Source organism: Larimichthys crocea, chromosome XXII, assembly GCF_000972845.2.
Source record: "Larimichthys crocea isolate SSNF chromosome XXII, L_crocea_2.0, whole genome shotgun sequence".
Taxonomy (NCBI): domain Eukaryota; kingdom Metazoa; phylum Chordata; class Actinopteri; family Sciaenidae; genus Larimichthys; species Larimichthys crocea.
This window is the reverse complement of record NC_040032.1, coordinates 16,909,764-16,930,209: the sequence shown is the minus strand read 5'-3', so window position 1 is coordinate 16,930,209 and position 20,446 is coordinate 16,909,764. Positions and strand designations below refer to the sequence as shown.

Sequence of the window (20,446 nt, the reverse complement as noted above, 5' to 3'; positions counted from 1 at the left end):
CACCACCGCCCTTTGGTGTTGAGAAAGCGATGGTCGATTTTCATCAATTTGTAAAACAAGTAAGTAACTGAATTTCCTGTAGCAAAAACAGGTGGGATTTCTTACGCCAACCTTAACTTGTTTGGTAATAAAGCTCCAACAAGTAGATAAAGGAAGTCCTCATACTGTAAAAAAGAACAGACTAATGACAAAATGTTTTTAACAGTGGCAGGAGCTTGTAGATGTGCAGAAGCTGTCACCAGATTCATGGGTTCGAAATTGCAAATCAGAGAGTTTCTTATCGGCTTGCCTGTCAGTCATTGAGTTTATTATGTGTTTGAGTTTTGAAACTCAAGCCTGAATTTTTTAAATGTGAGATATTTGAGGGGGGAAAAGTCAACTGTGGGAGATATTTCACTGCACACTGTCTGAAGATGTCTGCAGAAGAATAATGTGCAGAACAGTTTTCAGTATATTTAGAGGTCTGTTTGGACGTTCTGTACAGTCAGGTTTTCTTATCTGGTGAATGAGACTGTGAAAGTTTTATAATCCAGCCTGGTAAAATAAACCTCAAAGTCGCATTTACATCTTCAAACATACGATATGTCCTCTTTAAACTAACACTAGCTTTATGTTTGCGACAAACAAAGAATTAGTGAGCAAATGTTCATTAATGTGAATCACTTTTAACTTGCCGTGTTGCTCTCACTGTAGAGTGAGTGTAAACTGCCACCATGTGGCTCATTGAAAGACTACAACAAAATAAACCAATAAATGAGACGATTAAACTGGTTTTATACTTCAGTTATCACGAAAATGTTATGAATAACAGGTATAATGTGAAACAAACTGGCAGGAAAAGACAAAACAGATGTAATTTTGTAATTTGATTTTTATTCATTGGTGAAAGGAAGACTCGAAGCAGCAAGATATGATGACGGCCAAGGCACTGTCTGTCTGTCTGTCTGTCAATTTACAATATTAATTATTTCAAGACTAAATATTGAGTAGCATCTTTTAATAAATTTCTTTCACACATGATGACTTGAGTCCAAATTACACTTGATTCTGTCAATACATGGTGCTTTCTGGTAGAACATACAGTGTAGCATTAAAAAAGTTATTGTCAAAGGCATGGGAAGGTATCCAAAATAGCAACAACTACATTTTTTCTGTTTTTATGTTTCATGGCAGATACAAGAACTATGCGCAGCAATGGGTGAAGAATACTGTATATCAAAAATGCATCTTGGTACAAATGACAAATATTCATTCAACAAGAGAAAATAAAAAGAAATATTTATCACTAAAATACATTCATAGTGTAAATAAATCTTTCAAACACTAATTTCTAAGTATCTAAGAACAAGCAAAACCCTTCGCACGTCTTGAGTGGAGAATGTCAACTGGAATAACGGCACAAAATGTTTTGGTTTAAAACGTCCTTTCATGGTATGTTGCCTGATTTTTTTTTTTTTTTTAGAGATATAACATGATCATAATATCCTGTAGCTTTTCATTGGTCCTGTCACAGGCTTCGGGGTGTTGCTTGTTCCATCAGCCTTCTATCACAGCGTCGATTTAGTTTACAACAAAAATGCTGTTATCTTTGACAAGTACTTCGAGATTTTACAATACAAAAATATCCTAAGCGGTGTCTATCGTTCACCTCGCACGATTTTATCACATCTGGAAAAATCCAAATTACAAAATACACAAATGTAGTTAAATACATACAGTATATTTAAAAAATGCATGCATTGGAAATGGTTGAAGTCTGTTTTTGATTTGTTTATGCAAATGTAAGATATGGTCCTCCAGTGCATGTTTAATGAAATCATTTTATTTCATGCATCAAATTCTGTGAAGATTTTGTGGAAGTTTGCTTCTGAGAAGAAAACACGACAAACTACAACTTTTAGCTTTACAGATGACTATTACAGTGTATGTTTTGTGTTGCTTTACTGGTTATATAAATGCAAAATAAAAATTGTTGATTATCAAACTTCCTCACTGATGAGAATTAAGAGTAAAATCAACTTCCTATCAGTTGTTTTTTTTAAAATTTGATTTACAACTTGAGAGTTTCTACAGATGTGCTGTTTAGATATAAAGACAGCCTATATATTATTTTCACTTGATTTTTTTGCAACTTCACTTCAGTGTATTAAGCTAAAAAAAACATCTAGCTAGTTATTAAAATGGTTTCCAGACACCAGACTTTCCTTTTTGTATTTTAGGATTTTTGTCATATTAAGTTCATTTAGTCTACGATTCAGGATTTTTCTATGTAGATGTAAAAGGAAAGTCATTTGTTTCAGTTTCTATTACAGCAAACTACTTACAAACTGATGTGAAGGTGTTCAAAAATATAATGTTGGGTGTGAATACTGTATGATTTGTAACAGTTACAGTCAAATGCAAAGTAAATTTACAAAATAATACTGCTCTTTTAATGCTCCACAGACACTTCAGGGTCATATTTTGTGTATTTGCTTGTTTAGATTACAGTGCATTTGGTTTTAAACCTACAGTCGACAGATTGAAGAAATATTACTGTCTGAAAAAAATACAGCTTGCTGTGAAAAACTGTTGCAGAAATGTGTCTACAGGCAAATTTGAATTGGTCTCCACGCCTTTTATTTTGAGATCATGATCAAAGAATGTGACAAACATTTAACAATTAAAAATGCTTACTCAATGTGTCATGAAATGAGGCGTGAGCCCATTACTAATATGCTACATAAACCCCATGAGTGGAATGAACTAATAAAATACAGTATGTCCCTTTTTCAACCAGTGACTCGCCTAAATCAAAGTTAGGAATGCTAACAAATATTTTCCAGATCCAAATTTGTACATTGTGCTGTGCTTGTGCGACCACGTCATGTTGTGGATCTGATTTATTTGGATACAGAAAAAAACAGCTTGAGTGAGGCAGGACTGCAGTTCAGGCAGAGTGGCCCAGCTGTGTGGGCGTTCGCATTGCTGAAATGCAAAGATCACATGCATTCGAACTCATCGATGCGCTGTTTGGTGTTTCCTGACCGGATCTGTCGGAGGGTCTTGTACTTGTCTCGTCCTGCTTTCATATTCTCTGCGTGGATCATGTCGTTCACCGTCTTCTTGGTCTCGTCCCGAGCAATGGCCAACTCTGAGCTCAAAGCCTGGAAGTACAGTCATCGCATTTTTAAGACATCTTACACCACGCTGTCATTATAAACTATTATTCCTTTTTTCTGTCAGCTTAACAGGTAAAGATCCTTCTGGATTTATTAAGAGATGACAGATTCACCACATCAATCTTAAGTGCATTCATATTACTGAGCTTCACTACAACACAGAGGCTGTAAACTGTCTTGTATTCTATTTCTGCTTGTATTAGTCCTCCAAGCCACAGGGGGGAGTGTTGTAAAAGCTGAGTTGCCTCCAGGTAATTTAAGTTCGTGTCAATGTGCTTCTCCTCTCAAATTAGGCTGACAAAAGTTTTTTGAGTACATGTCTAAACAATTAGCTGCCTTTTTCTAGGATGATTTACTTCAGCTTCATTCATTTATTCTGCTTAAAATCTGATTTGGAGCCACTTAAAAGATCAAAATTATACAATTGGCCTCCTGATCAATGAGTGAAGACTTACGAGTAGATGTTTCTGCAAGCGTTCGTTCTTCTCAGCCTCGGTCATGCGCTCCTCTTCACTGCGGTCCTTGTACGTGGCGGCAGCCGTGAACTCGGCGCTGGCCTCGGCACTGCTCTCGTCGTTCTCGTCGTGCTCGTTCTCTGCGTCGAGTGGTGCCTGAACGTGAGCCGACATCACTTTGTTTTTGAGCTCTTCTTTGGTCTTCTCCAGATCCTCCTGCACCGTGGTAGCCTGAGGGAACAAAGATTCAGTGGACAGAAATGTAATTTTTTAATGTTTGTACTGTTTGCAATGCTTGCAGCTCTGGGAGGCTGTCTTACTTATTACAGTGATGCTTAGAACGTCAGCATGCTCACAATAACTATGCTAACACGCTTGTAACATGTTTTACTATGTTCTTAATTTAAGTGTTAGCAATTGGTAATTAGCAAAAAAAACAAAGTAAAGATGAGGCTAAGATGACCTAATAATGGCAGGGATCATTTTAAGTTATTATAATTAATCCTGCAGGGACATGAATTTGTGCACCAAATCTGTCCACTAGTTGTGGAGACATTTTGCTAACCAAGCCAAAAAAAATAAAAAAAATAAAAAAATAATAATAAATCAACCTCATGGTGGTGCTAGAACACAAAATCGGTGACTAGTTAGTCAACAGATTAAATGACTCATCATTTCAGCTCTGTTCTGCTAGAAGTTTCTATTAGTCTGAACACTAAAAATGAACTTTAATAATCACACAATAATTATAGGAAAAAAACAGAACAAGAATTAAAACCGCTGAGAAAAGGGAAAATAAAAAAAGAACTGACTACTGTATTTTCCTCCCCTCAGCTATATCTGTGTTTTCTCTGCCCAGTTTCTCAGTTTTATTTTGTCGTATACTTACCGTATTTCTTAAATACTTCTGAGATATATATATATACAGTAAATGTATATTTACTGATTACAGTAAATACAGTAAAAGCCAGAGTGCTCGTGCCATGAGCGGCTAGGAGTAAGAGCCAATTATGAGTAAGACTGGAATTTCACCTGAACGTTTGCCAGAAATGCACAACATGGAAACCCCAACTTAACACAGCATTCTTGTCAGAATACGATAATGGTGCAAAAGAGTTAACACAGGATTTCCTCCGTACAAAGACAGCCGTCACCACCACCGCCACAAACAAGCATGAGTCACTGCTGCCCATGAAAAATGAAGGGGCTGGGCTGGCACACATGGCTTTGACCAAAAAAGACGAGGTAAGCTGTGAGCTTTGACCCCCCCAAAAAAACACACACAACAATGACAAGACCTCAGGAATGTCCTGACTGAAGGAGTGGCTGCGTGATCAGCAGGATGCCACAGAAATGACGTCTGATAACGAATTCATCTATTAAAGCTTCTAGGAAATGTGGCTTGAAATAGTAAAACTGCAAGTTTGATATCAAAGTTGAGCATCTCAGTGAGAATCCACAAACATCTGAGTAAAATGTAACGTTCATAACTATTAGAAAACAGATCACATTTTGTATTGACATTTCCCTTATAAGTACTGGTACAGAAGTTATTATATTATATATTATAGCCACTAAAAAGAAAATCAATATCAGTTTAACTGTATGTTATATTTAGAATAGTTTCACCGCTATACTTTGAGGTCGGACAGGCCTTTGATGGGGAAAAGAAGTTGTCATCTATGCTTGTTGTCATCCCTTCAAAGCCACCAGGCCAGCCCCCTTTGAATATTTTCACATCTCACTCGGTGAATTGGGGATTTATATCGACCAAATCAGAGTCAGCGATTGTTGGAACAGCAGAAAGACTAATCAAGATGGATTTGGTGAGTTTTAAATGCTGTTGTAACATTTACACTTTTTAGATGCTTACTGTAATGAACATATAACCCTAAGTTACATAGTTGGAAGACGTTTGTGGATTTGGGGTTTCCAGTCGATTTGAGCTCATTTTGAATGGCAGTATAGCTGATCATGACACAGGCATCATTAACTTGTATTTATGTTGTCATAAGACATCCCAAGTATCAAGTATTGAGTTCAGCAATGCTCTTTTCACTGATGGGTTACTATAAAAAGTTGGCTCATACCTTCTGTTGCCACTCAACCGCCTCGTCTTCCTTCTTCTTCTTGGCGTCCTCCAGCAAGGAAATCTTCGAAGTCAGCTCAGCCAGCTCCGTGGCCTGAAAACATCAACACTTTCTGTTAGACTTTGATATTTGAAGCATGAAAACAGAAACATTCACAGCCATAAAACCCTTTCACATGATTTGACAGCTTGACTGACCAGGTGTTCTTGGTTCTTCATCTGGTTCTCTGACTGTTGCAGCAGTGTCATCTTGGCGTCCTCGGCACTCTTCAGGTCGCTCTCCAGGCGTTCAGCCTCCTCCTGAGCTCTCTTCCTCTCCTGCTCCAAATCCATAGCTCGCTGTGTTTGTTCCTCCAGCTCTGTCACACACAGAAGAAACAATATGTAAGCGTCACCATTCATTACAGTATGATGATAAGCTTTAATGGAATGCTGACCGGTCACCCACCTTGTTGTGCTTTTTTCGTCTGCTCCTCAATCTGCTTTAATCTCTCCATCAATTCCTCCTTTTCCCGTTCAATCTTTTCCTTTTCCTTTTCTGCAAGTTCTCGCTTCCTCTTTTCATTTTCCAGCAGAGCTCTAATGGAAATACATACAAGATGTTTTCATGTAAAATATATCACACATAACCATCACACACAATGCAGGGCTTCATGTTAGATTAAAATGTTGTAAATCAGATTCCTGTGTGAGTCTTACCTCTCCATCTTCTTGTGGTTCTTCTCCTCCCGAGCCTGAGCCTTCATCTGCTGCACTTCGATGGTGTCGGGTTTGCGGCGGCGCATGTACAGCTCATGGTTGCCCATGCACAGAGCCAGAATGCGCTTGTTGATGCGCAGTCTTGGAGCATAGAACACAAAGTCCTAAAACGGCAACATTAGAGATGTTTGTTAGGACTAAAGCATCGACAGGTGATTCAACAAATGTGAAGGTGTTTTTCGGGATTAACGTACAGGTGCTTTCTTGTCGATTGGTTTAATGACAAACTTCTTGTCATTGAAGGAAATGTTCCTGATTTCACTCCAAGGAAATCCAATTTTGGGTGTCATTCTGTTGAAGACATTGCAAGAAAAACTCATTGGACAAGTGATATTAACTCCAGATTATGCTGAACGTGTGCATTTGTGGCAATTTAAATCATTACATTGTTGGAGAATCACTTACTTGTCATTCTGTTCGTAAATATTGAGCCCCAAAGCGTCCACTCCCAACCACAGTTCTGTGCCTTTCTTATTCTTGATGTTGAAGTAGTTGACTCCGTACATCTCGAGATCTTGAGCGATCTTCAGGTACTCCATCATGGATTCCTCTCTGTGGACAAACAGGACGTGTCTTTAACTAATGCTTCAAAGAGACTGATGAAGAATGTGTTGGAGCTTTGAGTTAGAGGCACAGGGTGGGATGTGTTGAATGTACAGCTAAAAGGCTGAAAACAAGCCTTGAGAAGCGGAAGACATTGAGAGGAAAGCTACAAATTTTAAGATAGTGACCCTGAAACCTCTAAACACCAATAGCTAAACTACTTCTCAGTCTCCTTAGTCATGCTGTTTTCACTCCAATCTTTCAAATTTACACATTTCAGTCAGTCTTTTGGGGGGTTTGGAGTGTAAAAGATCCTCTTCAAATAGCATTTGTTACCTAATCATGCTCTTGTGTTCTTCGTGCCACACTTGAATCCTCTCCTCCCACTGATCCTTGTTGAGTTTGTGCTGGTCCAGAACTCTGAAAAAGAGACATCCGAATGTCAGAAGTCATGCAGTGAGACATGTCTCATACAAACACACCTATCTGACATTAATCATCTGGCGATGAAGTCTGTTTTACCTCTGAGGGAGCAGCTGTTCACTGGACAGATAGCCCGGTGTGTGGACTTCCTTGTTGTAGTCGGCGTACTTGGCCTGCACTGCGTAGGAGGCCAGGAGGACTGCTGTCTCTGGAGGGCAGTAGATGTCGTCATTTAAGATTCCCTCCTTCACCTGCAGAAAGAACAGCCGCTGTGTGGCATCCTGGATTAACTCCTCCGACACATCCTCAGGGAAGAATTTGGCACGGAACTTAAACAGCAGCGGGCTTTCCTTCCTCACATCCTGGGCTGTCACCTAAAATAAAATGTGACACGGGCAAGGGGTGGAGGTTACACTTCTGTAAACAGACTTGGGTTCAATAGAGTAGTACAATCTTAACAAAGAAGGGCAAAACAGAACATTGGACGACCAAACTCACCTTCTTATTGAGCTTGAGCCATGTGGAGAAACCCTTTGTATCCTGGTACTGAAGTCCAAAGTACCAAACCTCTCGCAGCCCAATGGTCTTTACGACCTTAAATCATAAAAGCAGAAATATTATTAATGTGTCTTCTCACCAGAAGATTAACACACTTGATGTGTGAAGAAAGAAGTGCTTTGTTGGAACCAAGAACACTGCACATACAAACTAAAAAATCTATAATTTGTGTGCCCAAATAATGTTTAATTCAAAAGTGTTTTTACCTGGTCAAAGAGTTGTTTTCCTGTTGTATTTGGCTGAATGGCGAACTCCAGTTCGGCATCCATGGTGGTGACTCTTACACTAATCTGAGGAAAAGAGCAAATGTAGAGAATTTGTGATTTTTTTCAAAGTCTAAATTGACACAGAGTTTTGGATAAAGTGAATCCATCTCAAATATCACTGTGCTAAAATCAACCTTCAAAATAAGAGCTTCATTATTACTGTTGGCATGAACAGAAGAAACTAGAGCCCCCTAGTGTTAATGTAAAAAAAAAATCATAAAAAAAGGGAAAATAAAAGATTATATGACACATAATTCTTGTTCATGGGCTGATTTTTAGATTCAGCTTTTGGTAATGTTTTAAAGAAACCTGGCTGCGCACAAACACATACCCCTCACCACATCCACTGAACAGAACATATCTGCCAACTAAACTATCATCATATAAAAAAGAAAAAAAAAAAACTCATGGAAGATTGTGTCTCATTTCTCAGATCTTTTACGGCGTGTCTCAGTATAGAACTTATCTACAGGAAATAACCACATCCTCTGGCGGCTGGGCCTAGAGAGGCAGTGTGGCTAAACACTGAGCTCTCATGAGAGTCGCCTACATCCTGTCATGTATCAAGCAACCTGCCAGCTTTCTGCTAAGCTAACTGCTGTAACAAGAGCAGACTTTGTATAGTAGGTTTGTCCTCTTCAGGTGACTGTTATTTATCCAGGCACTCTTTATTTTTAAATGTTTATGTGCTGCAGCATGATATGTCAAAAGTTGAGTACATTTATTTAACCCTGAAGGACCCCCCTCAGTGAGAGTTTAAACTAATTCTGTACTTTGTAAACTGACCATGTAGGAATTTCTCTGTCCTCTTAAACATGACGGAAACAGCAGCATGCATGACTATTGGGAAATAACTGTGCAGGCTGAGGCCCACGCCTGCCCTGAACAACAATGGTATGCATTATTTCCCAGTTGCGGGGCTGATTAGAGTTGCGTTCTTTCCCATTTATGTCAGCAGGACCCCATTTAGTGCTCGGGACACTTGCCCCTCTTGTCACTTCCTGTCATCACCAGTGCAAGTTGTAGTGAAACCTAGCATCTGCACATACAAACATACATACCACTCATTTAAACTGACGGTTATGTACTTTTCATTAGCACAGCAGACAAGAGTTCAGTTCATGACCACCCTGCTGGGGTTTAAACGGTTTCATTTCCTGACTTAGAATGGCTAATGTTGCATAAAAAAGGAACTACACTCATACATTTTGTGCCTGGTTAGGGTGTGTCTCCTATGGCCAGAACTCAAAAACACTTAGCACACTATTATTAGCACATGCTCTAAAACACCCCTCTCTGGCCCACGTGTCATGTTTCCATGACTTGTTCTTAACTGTGTTTTATCACCCTGGAAGTAAATTATCAAACTTTTAACAAGACAACAACATTTAGAAACATATTTAAAGGCTGCCTTGTGACAGTGTTGTATTCGTGACAGTGTTGCATTTGCTTTTTTTAACAAGCTACTGGTTTGTTGAATGACATAAGTAATGTCAAGCTCCTTTTACTTTATCCGACTGCTTCTACTTGGCTTGAGGAAATCGTAAAGGTTTTCTCTCTTATGTGACCTTTTGATTTATCAAACCAACTCATCACTTAATCTAACATGACGTGGCACTGTCAAGGCAGTTCTTTCTCTGAAAGTATAACAGATATACACTCAGTAAGACCTCTAACATTTACCATTTTGAATAAACTGAAATCTGTTCACTCGTATTAAATTATGATATAGAAACACAGGGTGTTGGTATCATAATATTGACTTATTTTAGAATACTGAGTATTCAATTCTGCCTCAAGGTTTCATACAAATAAACAATACCATATTGACTTCATTTTGGCTCACTTAAAACAAAGTATAATTAAAGTATTGGAAAAAGGAAACATGAATTTCTGAACCAAACTTTCATAGTTGTTTCAGTCTGGAGCAAAGCGTTAGACTGACAAACCAACTAATAGATTGATATTGCCATTGCATCCATAGAAAATCCATATAAATCAACCCAATATGTTTAGACTTAATATAAGATTAACTACAGCTCTGTTTTCATACAATGCTGGAAACTGATTAACTCAACGTGCCAATGTTGGAAGGCTAAAACAGAAAACAGTAGAGAGAGAAGTATGACTGATTGAATATAGAGAGTTGTGTTAACCCCATTGAGAGAGAAAAAAGGCATTGGTTATCATAGGAAGTAAACAAGTTTATAATTATATGGCCATTAAGAAGCAATATATATATGCAACGATGGAGAAGTACACCCAAAAGTGAACCCAGGTTTATTTCAAAGGAAGAGGAAGTGAAACTATTCACAGAAAACCTGCCCTTGTCACCCTGTGTCACTCCCCAATCGACATTGTAAAGTCTCTAGTTTCTGCATCCGTGGGAACCATCATCCCCCAGACCTCAAGTGGGGAGCTGAACATCAGTAACCAAGCAAGCACAGCAGAGGATGTACTTCCTGTGACAGCTGAAGAAGTTCAACCCGCCAAAGACAATGATGGTGCACTTCTAGACCTCCTTCACTGAGTCCATCTTCACCTCATCTACCAACATCTGGTACGCTTTTATTTGGTCTGCTAAGAAGTTGATTGACTGCCATCTTCCATCTCTTCATGAGATGAGGAGCATGGACAAGATCTTGGCTTACCCCTTCTACTCCGGACACAAACTTTTTGAGTCAGTCCCCTCTGGCAGGAGTCTGAGGTCCATTAGGACTAAGACCTCATGAAAAAAAGTTATTTCCTGGTTGCAGCTGGCCTCATTAACAAAGCCCGGGACCCCTCTGATTCTCATTCTGAAAGGTGTGATTTAAAGATGCAGTCCAACCCAAAGCATACTCTAGATTAACAGGAAACCCTCAATGCCCCGGTGCTTAACCATGGTCCCCATCATCATGTACATCTGTCACACAGGCCACACATTTAAAGAAATATAATCTAAAGTCAACAACGCTTTAACAATGGACACAAACACAAACACAATCCTTCCACTATCACTACGTGACTCACATCTTATGTGGGATAGAAACGGACAATATCAGAGGCAACAAAAATAAGAAATGAACAGTCCGATTTGATCCACTCAGGTACAGGTACAGTTGGCGTTTGAAATCTACCCTCTTACCTTGTCACACCCAGCAATATACAGCTAATACTTGAAGTATTTCAAAACTGAATATGGGCTGAAGTGGGAAAATGTGGTGTTGATAACATATCCTGGGTGAGGCTTGTTTTATTATCGCTCGAAGACAGTTATACATGAGAAATCATGTGAAAAGACGTGTGAGCAATACAACAACAAGCATGTTTATATCCTCTAAAGTCAATATACCAATGTCTCCAAGCAACAATTCAGATCCTAGTAAGTAGAAACATTTCAGAAATCCAGGTTTCTTCCTTGAAGTTTTGTACTGATAAAATTCCTCCACCTATAAGCCAGAATATCATTGGATGCCTGTGGAAAAAAATGACCTTGTCTGCTACACTGAAGAAACCCTATGGATGAAGAGAACAAACTGCTTGACAGAGGGAACATGAGGTTTCTATCTAGGACAGCCAACACACCCATGTGGGGGCCAAATGGGTTGCCACCTTGGCTACCCAATGGGGGCTTAGACAATTTTGTCCTCAGTTCCTTCCATGGAGGCCCCACATGAGTTAGCCCAGTTGGATTCATGAAGGGCCATACAGCTCCATAAAGCACCAGTATAGATAACCCTGGTTTCTCCCATGTGGGCCTACAGGAGTCTGCCTACATGGGCTGATGATGATATCCAGCAATAGATGAAGCCCACCTAATTGGACGTGTTGTCTTTGCCATCTCGGTTACCCAAATGGGGCTGAGCCAATTTTGTCCTCTGCTTCTTCCATGGAGGCCACACATGGGTTAGCCCAGTTGGATAACCCCATTTTCTCCCATGTGGGGCCCACAGGAGTCTGCCTACATGGGATGATGAGATCCAGCCAGGTCTTGGTCTTGGGTTACCATATTTTATTTAGTACAATTGTACATTTAACTATTTAACCTCCTTAACTGTACATTTAACCTACTCAACTACCAGAAGCGTGTGTAGAAGTACAAAAATATATGCTTCACGCACAGAATATGAAAAGCTTTCAGAGTCAGCTGTTTATGACAAGCCTAAATTTTCTTCTTCTTCTTGTGTTGACCATGTGGTTTAGGTGGTTGAAGCCTACCTTGTTCACTTCTGGCTGTAATCATTCTGTTTACATACTGCCTCTCTTTTTGACCCTTGCAAGCCATGTCTGTCATCATGTTTCCAACTGTAAGCCTCCAACTGACCAAGTAAGGACTGTTTTATCCCTGCTGGTTTAGTCTGCCAAGTCTGCTTTTGGGTTCAAATCCCGTGTTATATTGTTACAGCTACAAATGCAAAAAAAAAACATACCCAACAAAAAGATCAGGCAGGAAGATAGAGGCACTGATGTTTGACCAACTGTGTTATCATGTAAACATTTATAGACTTTTCATTCACTCAATCACATCTTTACAGCAAAGTTCAATCTATCACATGTGCAGCAGCCTCCTGCCCTATTTCTTTGTTGTGTAGTAATGATTTTTACTTCTAGATCCAAGCCCACCCATATTTTAGCAGGTCAGTAGGGTATTCATCAAACATAGCAGAGCTATGTGGTTCCAGATCCAAAGCAGGACACAACAAGATGTCCACTGATACAAACCACCAGCTTGTCTGTTTGCAGTACGCAGCAATGTGGTATTATGTTGACTAATCACCACCGAGGTGATTTGCAAATACTATTCTTTTATTATGTACACAGTCTTAAGTTTGGACTACTCCCTTTCATTGTAATGAGGGCCAGACTATAACGATTTATTCATCTCTCATGTCGCTGTAATAATATTTTGATGTCTATAATAGTTCACAGAACATGAAATGATTTGAACAAACAAAGGAATCTGTTAAGATGAATACAGAGAATATAAAAAAGATAAATAAATGAACTTACTTTCAGAAGTTTGCTTTTCTCACAACCTCCAAACAGCAAACATTAAACAACTATTTGTATAAAACCTCCAGAAGTATAGATTGTAGTTTGTCCACCACCTCTGCCTCCACACACTGATAATCTGCTCTGCTATGTGCACTACAAACTCATTTAATCCCCTGCCTGCTTGCATACCTCTGGGTCTTTTCATTTACCATTTCTCCCATGGCCACACTTGTTAAAGGTTTGCTCCTCCTGACAACAAGAACACTACATCTGTAATGATTTATACACAATGGACTTTAAAAAAAAAGGTAAGTTATGCTCCAGTTTTGTGCAATAACAGGCTGTTTCTGTATTTGTGGATAAAAAAAGGTGTTAATGTGAACGGCTGAAAGACAGGCAGGTTATGTGAGCAAGCAGTGCTAACACTGCTCTATTGTTCAAACAGAAAGTAGGAAAATGGAGCTGTTACTGTTGTTAAGGCCCATTCAGCCAACAAAACCAGTGGACTAGAACCATACATCTTTTTGTTACAGCATTGAATATGCCTGTATATGTGTGTTTGTTTAGAGGCTATTTAAGATCTAAACTATCTTTAAAAAAATAACACTTTACATACTGACAAACACAGTAGCTTCTGAACTTGTTGCACTGCTGTAATGCAATCTAAAGTGGAGCATGGCATCTGAGGACCACACTCGGGGGGGAAAGCAGGGAGGAGAACAGCTAGACCGTGATGTGAAAGTCCATATAAGGCTGCAGGCAAGGAAATTACCAGAGAGGAACTGATGTAAGTGCAGAAACCTTGAGTCATAACACGACTTCCTTGAGAAACTGAAGTACTGCCAAGACAAGTCCAGCCGTTTCTCAATAATTATTGCTTCTGTGAAACATCAGGGTCATTACCGATAACTAAAAACACAAAATACATTTTTTTTTTAAAGTGGGTCAGCAAAACCGTTAACAGGAAGAAATATTTTTTTAAAGCCGTAAATCTCCTGAGCGCTATAGCTTGTTGTGTAAAATCAGGTTCACAACTTTCACTTGGTGCAGTGAGCTTTGGAGCATTTGCTGAATCAGTGTATGTAGCTTCACTACTGTGTTGCAATAAAAGCTCTGTGTTTTAACAGTTTCATCACCATCCACCAGGTGCAGTGATCGGGATAACACAGCAACCCTACAGCACATATAGTCTGATGTATTTAAGCTTTGCTGCATTTGCACAAAGGGGACAATGTAACGTCTCTCGGAGGCCCTGAATTTATATTTTCGGAGTTGGCAACACTTCATAGGCTTCTCATTAATGAATACAAGCCTTATTGTCTAACGTATCCCACGATCCTTTTTGGTCATCGTTCATTGTCTCTGTTTATTTTGAGAAAATCCTGCTCCTCCTCTATACTGTCTACCACTAGTTTCCTCTTTCCTAACTCACTCATTACGTGCACGCTAAGATCTCTGCAACACAGCTGCACTATCCCTGTGCTTGTGAACTGATCCCGCTCGCCAAACTGCTTCTCTGGAGGCTTTTGAGGTCTCCAGCTGTTACTTCAGTAGCTGCTACATGTTCAACGGGCTACTAGTCTGAGGTTGCTGTGGCCAACAGGGTCCCAGCTGCAGGGAAGGGAAGGACTAAAAATACATATCAAGAGCATAGCAAACTACTTTAAAATATATATAACGCTAATGCAGAGCTCTATAGACTACAAACAGGATGCTGATCTGCTTTGAGTCTGATCACTGCTCCAACGTAATTAAAATATAATCATATTTTCTTGTCTCGTGCTAAAATATGTGCCAATTTATGACTAATAACTAATAGTAATCCAGTTATTCATTGCACCCAACAGCACAGATTTGACTCCTTAACAAAAGGCATATAATATTTATTTAAAATGATACGAATATTAGTCATTTTTGGAAGAGGAGGGTTAGTGGACACTCTTTAAATACTCTTTTAAATGCCAGGAAGTTGTAACGTTTGACAGCTGGAAAAAATATCGAGGAAGTAAAAGTAGAAACAATGCTGCAGGAAGAAACTACGCCTCGTCGTGCCATTTGTATTTGTACGTTTGTGGTTCACAAATCAGTATTCAGGATACCTCAACAGTGATTTTAAGCATTTACGACTGCACTCAGATTTCTTATTATGGGTCTAAGGGTGATATATATATCTATATATACACATGTGGGCGTCTGAGTCAAACTTTCATCAGGGGCACTTTCACTTCTGTTTGCCCCGCTGACAAAGGCTTCATCTGCTTGAATAGGAAGAAATGTGTGGCCCTCCTCTTCTTTGTTCACAGCTACACCAGCACCAGGACTAATCTATGAAGCTTTTTGGGTGCTTTTTTCATTTCATATCACAGCTCAAGCTCAGAGCAAACATGTGGCCTTGCTTTCTTATCGGTTATCAGTGCCTCCTCACTGTTAAGTTTGTACATTTGCACCAGATTTTGGAGCAGGGCAGCTGGCTTCAATGACAGTTCAAATACCCTCCTTGTTAGCCCTGATTGAGGGGGGTGAAAAAAAAGGGAGGCCTGGGTAGGACCAGGACTAGCTCGGCTTAGCTGCTACTGCAGGCTACAACAGCAGCAGCAGCTTCCGCCGGACACCCACTCTCTCTTTTAAATGTGGATTTAATTAATTAATTTATTTGTTTTAGCTGTTTATAGCAACGTTTTATAACGTACAAATCCTGTAACGCCTGAATGAATGGCGGTGATTTTAAAAAGGCGCTAATTTTTTTTTTTTTTTAATGAACAAACAGGCGGGGGCGCGCACGCGCACGCACACACCTAACGGAAAGTACCCCAGTTTATCCTCGCGTGAGCTTAAAGGGATGTAATTTTTTAAAAATAACCATAGCAACGTACCCGAGCGGGTAATTAACGGTAGCTAACGGTTACTGTGAAGCACCAACGGTAAATCAAACGGTAAATCCCAACTGGTGATTTTACCGGTGTAATACACACACAGAGAGACAGACAAAAAAAAAAGACGTTAAAAACACGTTAATGCTGTTTGTATTCTTACCGTCTTCGGCATCTTTGCTTTCTTTTACGTCCGGTTCAGGTTTTATATATATTGAAAAAAAGTTATTAAATCAAACCAGTTAGCGAGAAGCAGAAGAAAACTTTTTCCCATCAGAACAACGGCGCCAGTTCAAACGCCTCTAACCGTCTCCCCGAGGAAGAAGCTACCGGTACTTTTCTTCAGCTCGAGCTCGATAAAAACTATTTGCACCCACGCAGAGAGTGTTTTTTTGTTTTTCTTTGTTTCGCCTTTAAAACGGGACTGGAGCTTGATTTCCTGCTAACGGTACCCCGGCCCCTGACTGCTTTAAAAAAAAAAAAAAAAAAAAACCACACCCAGGACCGATGACAGGACAAGCAGCCAGCCAGACTGAAAGAGGCTCCAGGCCAGCAGACTCCGCCTGCAGCAGCCGCATCATCAGCATGATGGCTGCAGTGAGCTGGAGCTGCCTCAAACTTCAGCAGCACTCTGTCTGCATGAGCTAACACGGCTAACAAACATTTACACACAAATACAGAAGTAATTCAGTATTACTTTTGTATTAGGATACTGTGGAAGGATGCAGAAATGTGTATTAGTATCATAACGGTGCCATTAATGCAGGTTTATCAGGAGGAAGCTTACATTTTAAAAACTAAGGCAACACAAACTGATAAATAATCATAAAATCATATTAAATGATTTACATACAGGCAGTATAGTGTTCAACTAACAAAAAGTATTATATAATAATATATATTATATATATCTCCAGTCATAAAATTCTTATTAATACATTATATCTGAGACCCAGTACATGATGTACTGCATGCATCATGTACATTTACATACAGGCACTATAATCTACTAACCTGATTGAACTAATAGAAAGTGCTTCTCTGCATTTTCAGTCTATATTATATATATTTCAGGCATAAAATGGCCATATTCGCACACCTCTGACATTATATTTGAGACTCAGTAGACTATTGTACATAATATACTGCATGAATCATGTAAATTTACATACATGCAGGCTACTAACCAGATCGAAATAGTAGAAAGTTCATTTTCAGTCTATATTTCCAATCTATATATATATATGTGTGTGTTTACTCCTGATACCCAGTAGACTATTGTACGTAGTATACTGCACGTACATTTTAGTTGTCAATGTGTGTTCACACATCGCCATCCATTTTGTTTCACTGTGTCTGACTTTGATCTGTGTACTCTTTCAGTTTTAGACATGCAGGAAGTGAATGCAGTGAGCAGTGCAGTCCCGGTGGTCCCAATGGAGATCATGTAAGAGACAGTGCAGAGATACTGCACCTGCATCCAGATAAAGAGGGTTTGAATTAATAACCAGTTGCTTCAGGATTTTTTTTTAAGTAAACACAGGAGTTAGAGAGGTTAATGCATGAATAATTCATTACTTCTCAAATTCAAAATCTCACTTCTGTAAAGCTGGGTTATATTAGGTTAAATGGAAGCTATAAAAGAGGACAAATCTGCTGTGCGCAAAACACAAAAGAAACGCGTGATGTCAAGGGGTGAAGCCTGAAAAACAAGGTAAAGCACAGACAAACTGCAGCAGCATATCACATACAGTATGCAGGCTCGCTTCGATATCAAAAAGAAAGTAACACCAGTGTTGTCATGATGGAAACATTGAGGTGCTGCTGCAGAAACATTGTTTCTGTGCTTATCAAACTGTTACGTCAGCTCTTTTAAAGGCTTCTCTGGATGAAACTGGATTGGTTCAGACACACTCCAAACAGTTGTGAACCCCCTTTTGCGCTATGATATTCAAAATTTGATTATTGGACAAGACAAGAGGAGCATGACTGCTGTGTCAGTTTAAATCACATAAAACATTGTGTACCTTCCTCTGTCTGAGGTTCAGCTGACCTACACAGTGCCACAAAATGTTTCCATCACTGTAACGCAGTCTAGACTGGTTTATCACGGGTGACAAGACCTCAGGCCTCTTGACTCAGTACAGCAGCATACTGTATGTCTTGTGTATGCCATGTGTTTAATAAATGCTTGATGATCTGGATGAAACTTCATGCTCTTACCAGATTATTGAAAACACAGTTTGAATTTGTCTTCTGTTCTTCGCAGGTCAAATCACGATGATTATGTCCAGACCTTTGTTTTCCTTCAGCTTATCTTTAACCCCTTCCTCAGCTTAATCAGTCTTTTTCTTTTTTCATGCCAAGTCACCAAAGTATTTTATTGATGTCTCTAATTTTAAGCCTTAAATCTGAGTTTAGCTTCCAAGTAACTGCTTTATTTCCATATTTAAAAGACAATTTCAAGTCAAAATAGATGTAAAAAAAAAAACAACCACCCTGAATGCATGTGTAATGTGGAGGTTGGAATGACGATAGCGTTCGAGGTTTGAGATCTAAAAGTGACTACATGAAGGAATCCCTGGAGACCAGCTGGCACTTTAATATTCCCAGGGAGAGCACAGCGCAGAGACGTCACTGCGTTTCTATGTTGACTCATCCCAACACTCCCAGGGCAGGGTGACCTCCCACAGCCTCGCTGCAGCCGAATCAAAGGCAAGATGGTACGTTATTCTTCAAAGTCGAGCTTGATGTTGACCTGACCTGAGAAACAGTGAAAACCCCTCAGAGCTGGACAAAGAGAACCAGCTCCAATCTCTTTTATCATGATTACTGTGAAGACTGCACCACAGTCTGTACAATCTGACTCTTTTTTTCACAGTGCTGTACGTGGTGCAAAAACTCAACAGACGTACTGCTTTAAAGGACCAGTGTGTCGGATTTAGTGGCATCTAGTGGTGAGGTTGCATGTTGCAACCAACTGGATATCCCTCTCTTCACTGTACCCTTCCCAATGTGATGGAGACAAAAAGGATCTACCATGAGCCAGTGATTGTTTGTCTATTCTGGGCTACTGTAGAAACATCATGTTACGACTGAGTGGCACACACCGAATCATGTAATAAATGGCATCAAGAACTTTTTCCACTGAACTTGCATTGCGAAAAAAAAGCAGCTGTAAAACAAGAAACACTACCCCCACAAAATGACTCGCTCTAATGTCAGTTTGATCCATTCAAGTCCGATAACATTTGGAAAGTCTAGAAGAGCTGCACGATTAAATTATTTTACTCATCTGTTATATTTAACTCCTCCCGCACCACTGTCAATCGTCACAGATATTTTATCCAAGTAAGCACAGGGCTAAGCTGGAAGTTAGAGGATCAGCTTTAGAGAAGTATTATATGCCATTTCTACTGATATTGTGCCAATAATCCTCCTAAATCTTATACACTTTACCCTCTGGGTTCCAAGCAGTTGCCCATGATTGCAAAAGCAATTGAGAGGCCACTGACATATATATATATATATATATATATATATATAATTAACTAATCTTGACAGTATTTGTGAATTTACAACAATGAGCTTCTAATAATTTAAAAAAGAACATTTCGAGGATAAATATTTAAAGAGACAGTTTTGTTGCAGCACAAAAGGTCATCTGGAATTCACTGTTATCTTGAGTCACAGTACTTCTATAGATCGATGATATTAAGACTGAGGACGCTAGAGTTTCTACAGACTTCAAAAAGAGACAAAACTCAGAAATTTGGTTTGCTCGATTCATTTAAATGAGGAATATTTTAATTTGTCAGCTATAGAGACAAGCAGCAGCCTCTTTTCACATACACTGAATTAAACAGGTCGTTTAATTTAAAATCGTGACATGGCCATGTGGCTTAATGACACATGCCCCGAGCTATTACACCCTTTAACCAGCAGAGTGTGCATGTTGCACAACAGCAGCAGCTGCTCAATTCACAGATTGGTTTAAAGCATTAAGCACAACATTTTGATTTTATTTGATTTCAAGACAAGATTCTTTTTATTATTTCAAATACACTTTATGAAAACATTTAGCCTATTCATCCAAAAGAATGACACAATGAGAGAGGTGAAAGTTTTGTTCTTGCTTGCATTTTGGCAAATATTTGCATATTTTATTGATGTTTTACTACCAACAAATTTGGTTGTGATTAGTTGCTCGCTGAATACATTTTATTTCAACAGGGCTTTCCCACAACACCACCCATTTCTTTTTTTCTCCAAACATTACCCAACGACTTACCCAGAAATAAAATATTACATTGTCTGGCTCCATTGTTCCTCATTTATTTACCTT

At 39.2% G+C, this 20,446-nt stretch overlaps 1 protein-coding gene across 2 annotated transcripts; it reads right to left on the bottom strand.

Moving 5' to 3' along the window:
• Positions 1–854: 854 nt before the first annotated feature.
• msna (moesin a) lies at positions 855–16,585 on the bottom strand. 2 transcript variants are annotated; one of them, XM_010749977.3, is made up of 13 exons: positions 16,265–16,585; positions 8,195–8,278; positions 7,929–8,024; positions 7,530–7,804; positions 7,344–7,427; positions 6,870–7,016; positions 6,659–6,755; positions 6,405–6,568; positions 6,154–6,284; positions 5,904–6,064; positions 5,707–5,799; positions 3,617–3,847; positions 855–3,146 (listed from the first exon to the last, which is right to left on the bottom strand). In XM_010749977.3, exons 1-13 carry the CDS (start codon positions 16,274–16,276, stop codon positions 2,982–2,984), a joined length of 1,740 nt encoding a protein of 579 aa, XP_010748279.1. In that variant the 5' UTR covers positions 16,277–16,585; the 3' UTR covers positions 855–2,981. The 2 variants fall into 2 exon arrangements, with proteins under 2 accessions (XP_010748279.1, XP_010748287.1); XM_010749985.3 differs by lacking the exons at positions 7,530–7,804; positions 7,929–8,024; positions 16,265–16,585 and having other exon boundaries at positions 8,195–8,253.
• Between the last annotated feature and the right edge of the window lie 3,861 nt (positions 16,586–20,446).

What these genes read in the sequence shown, in the direction of transcription:
- msna (XM_010749977.3), bottom strand. An exon ending in GAAAACAACTCTTTGACCAG is followed by an intron (nt 8,025 to 8,194) that starts GTAAAAACACTT and finishes TTATGATTTAAG; the next exon opens with GTCGTAAAGACCATTGGGCT. An exon ending in GAACACAAGAGCATGATTAG is followed by an intron (nt 7,017 to 7,343) that starts GTAACAAATGCT and finishes GTTTGTCCACAG; the next exon opens with AGAGGAATCCATGATGGAGT.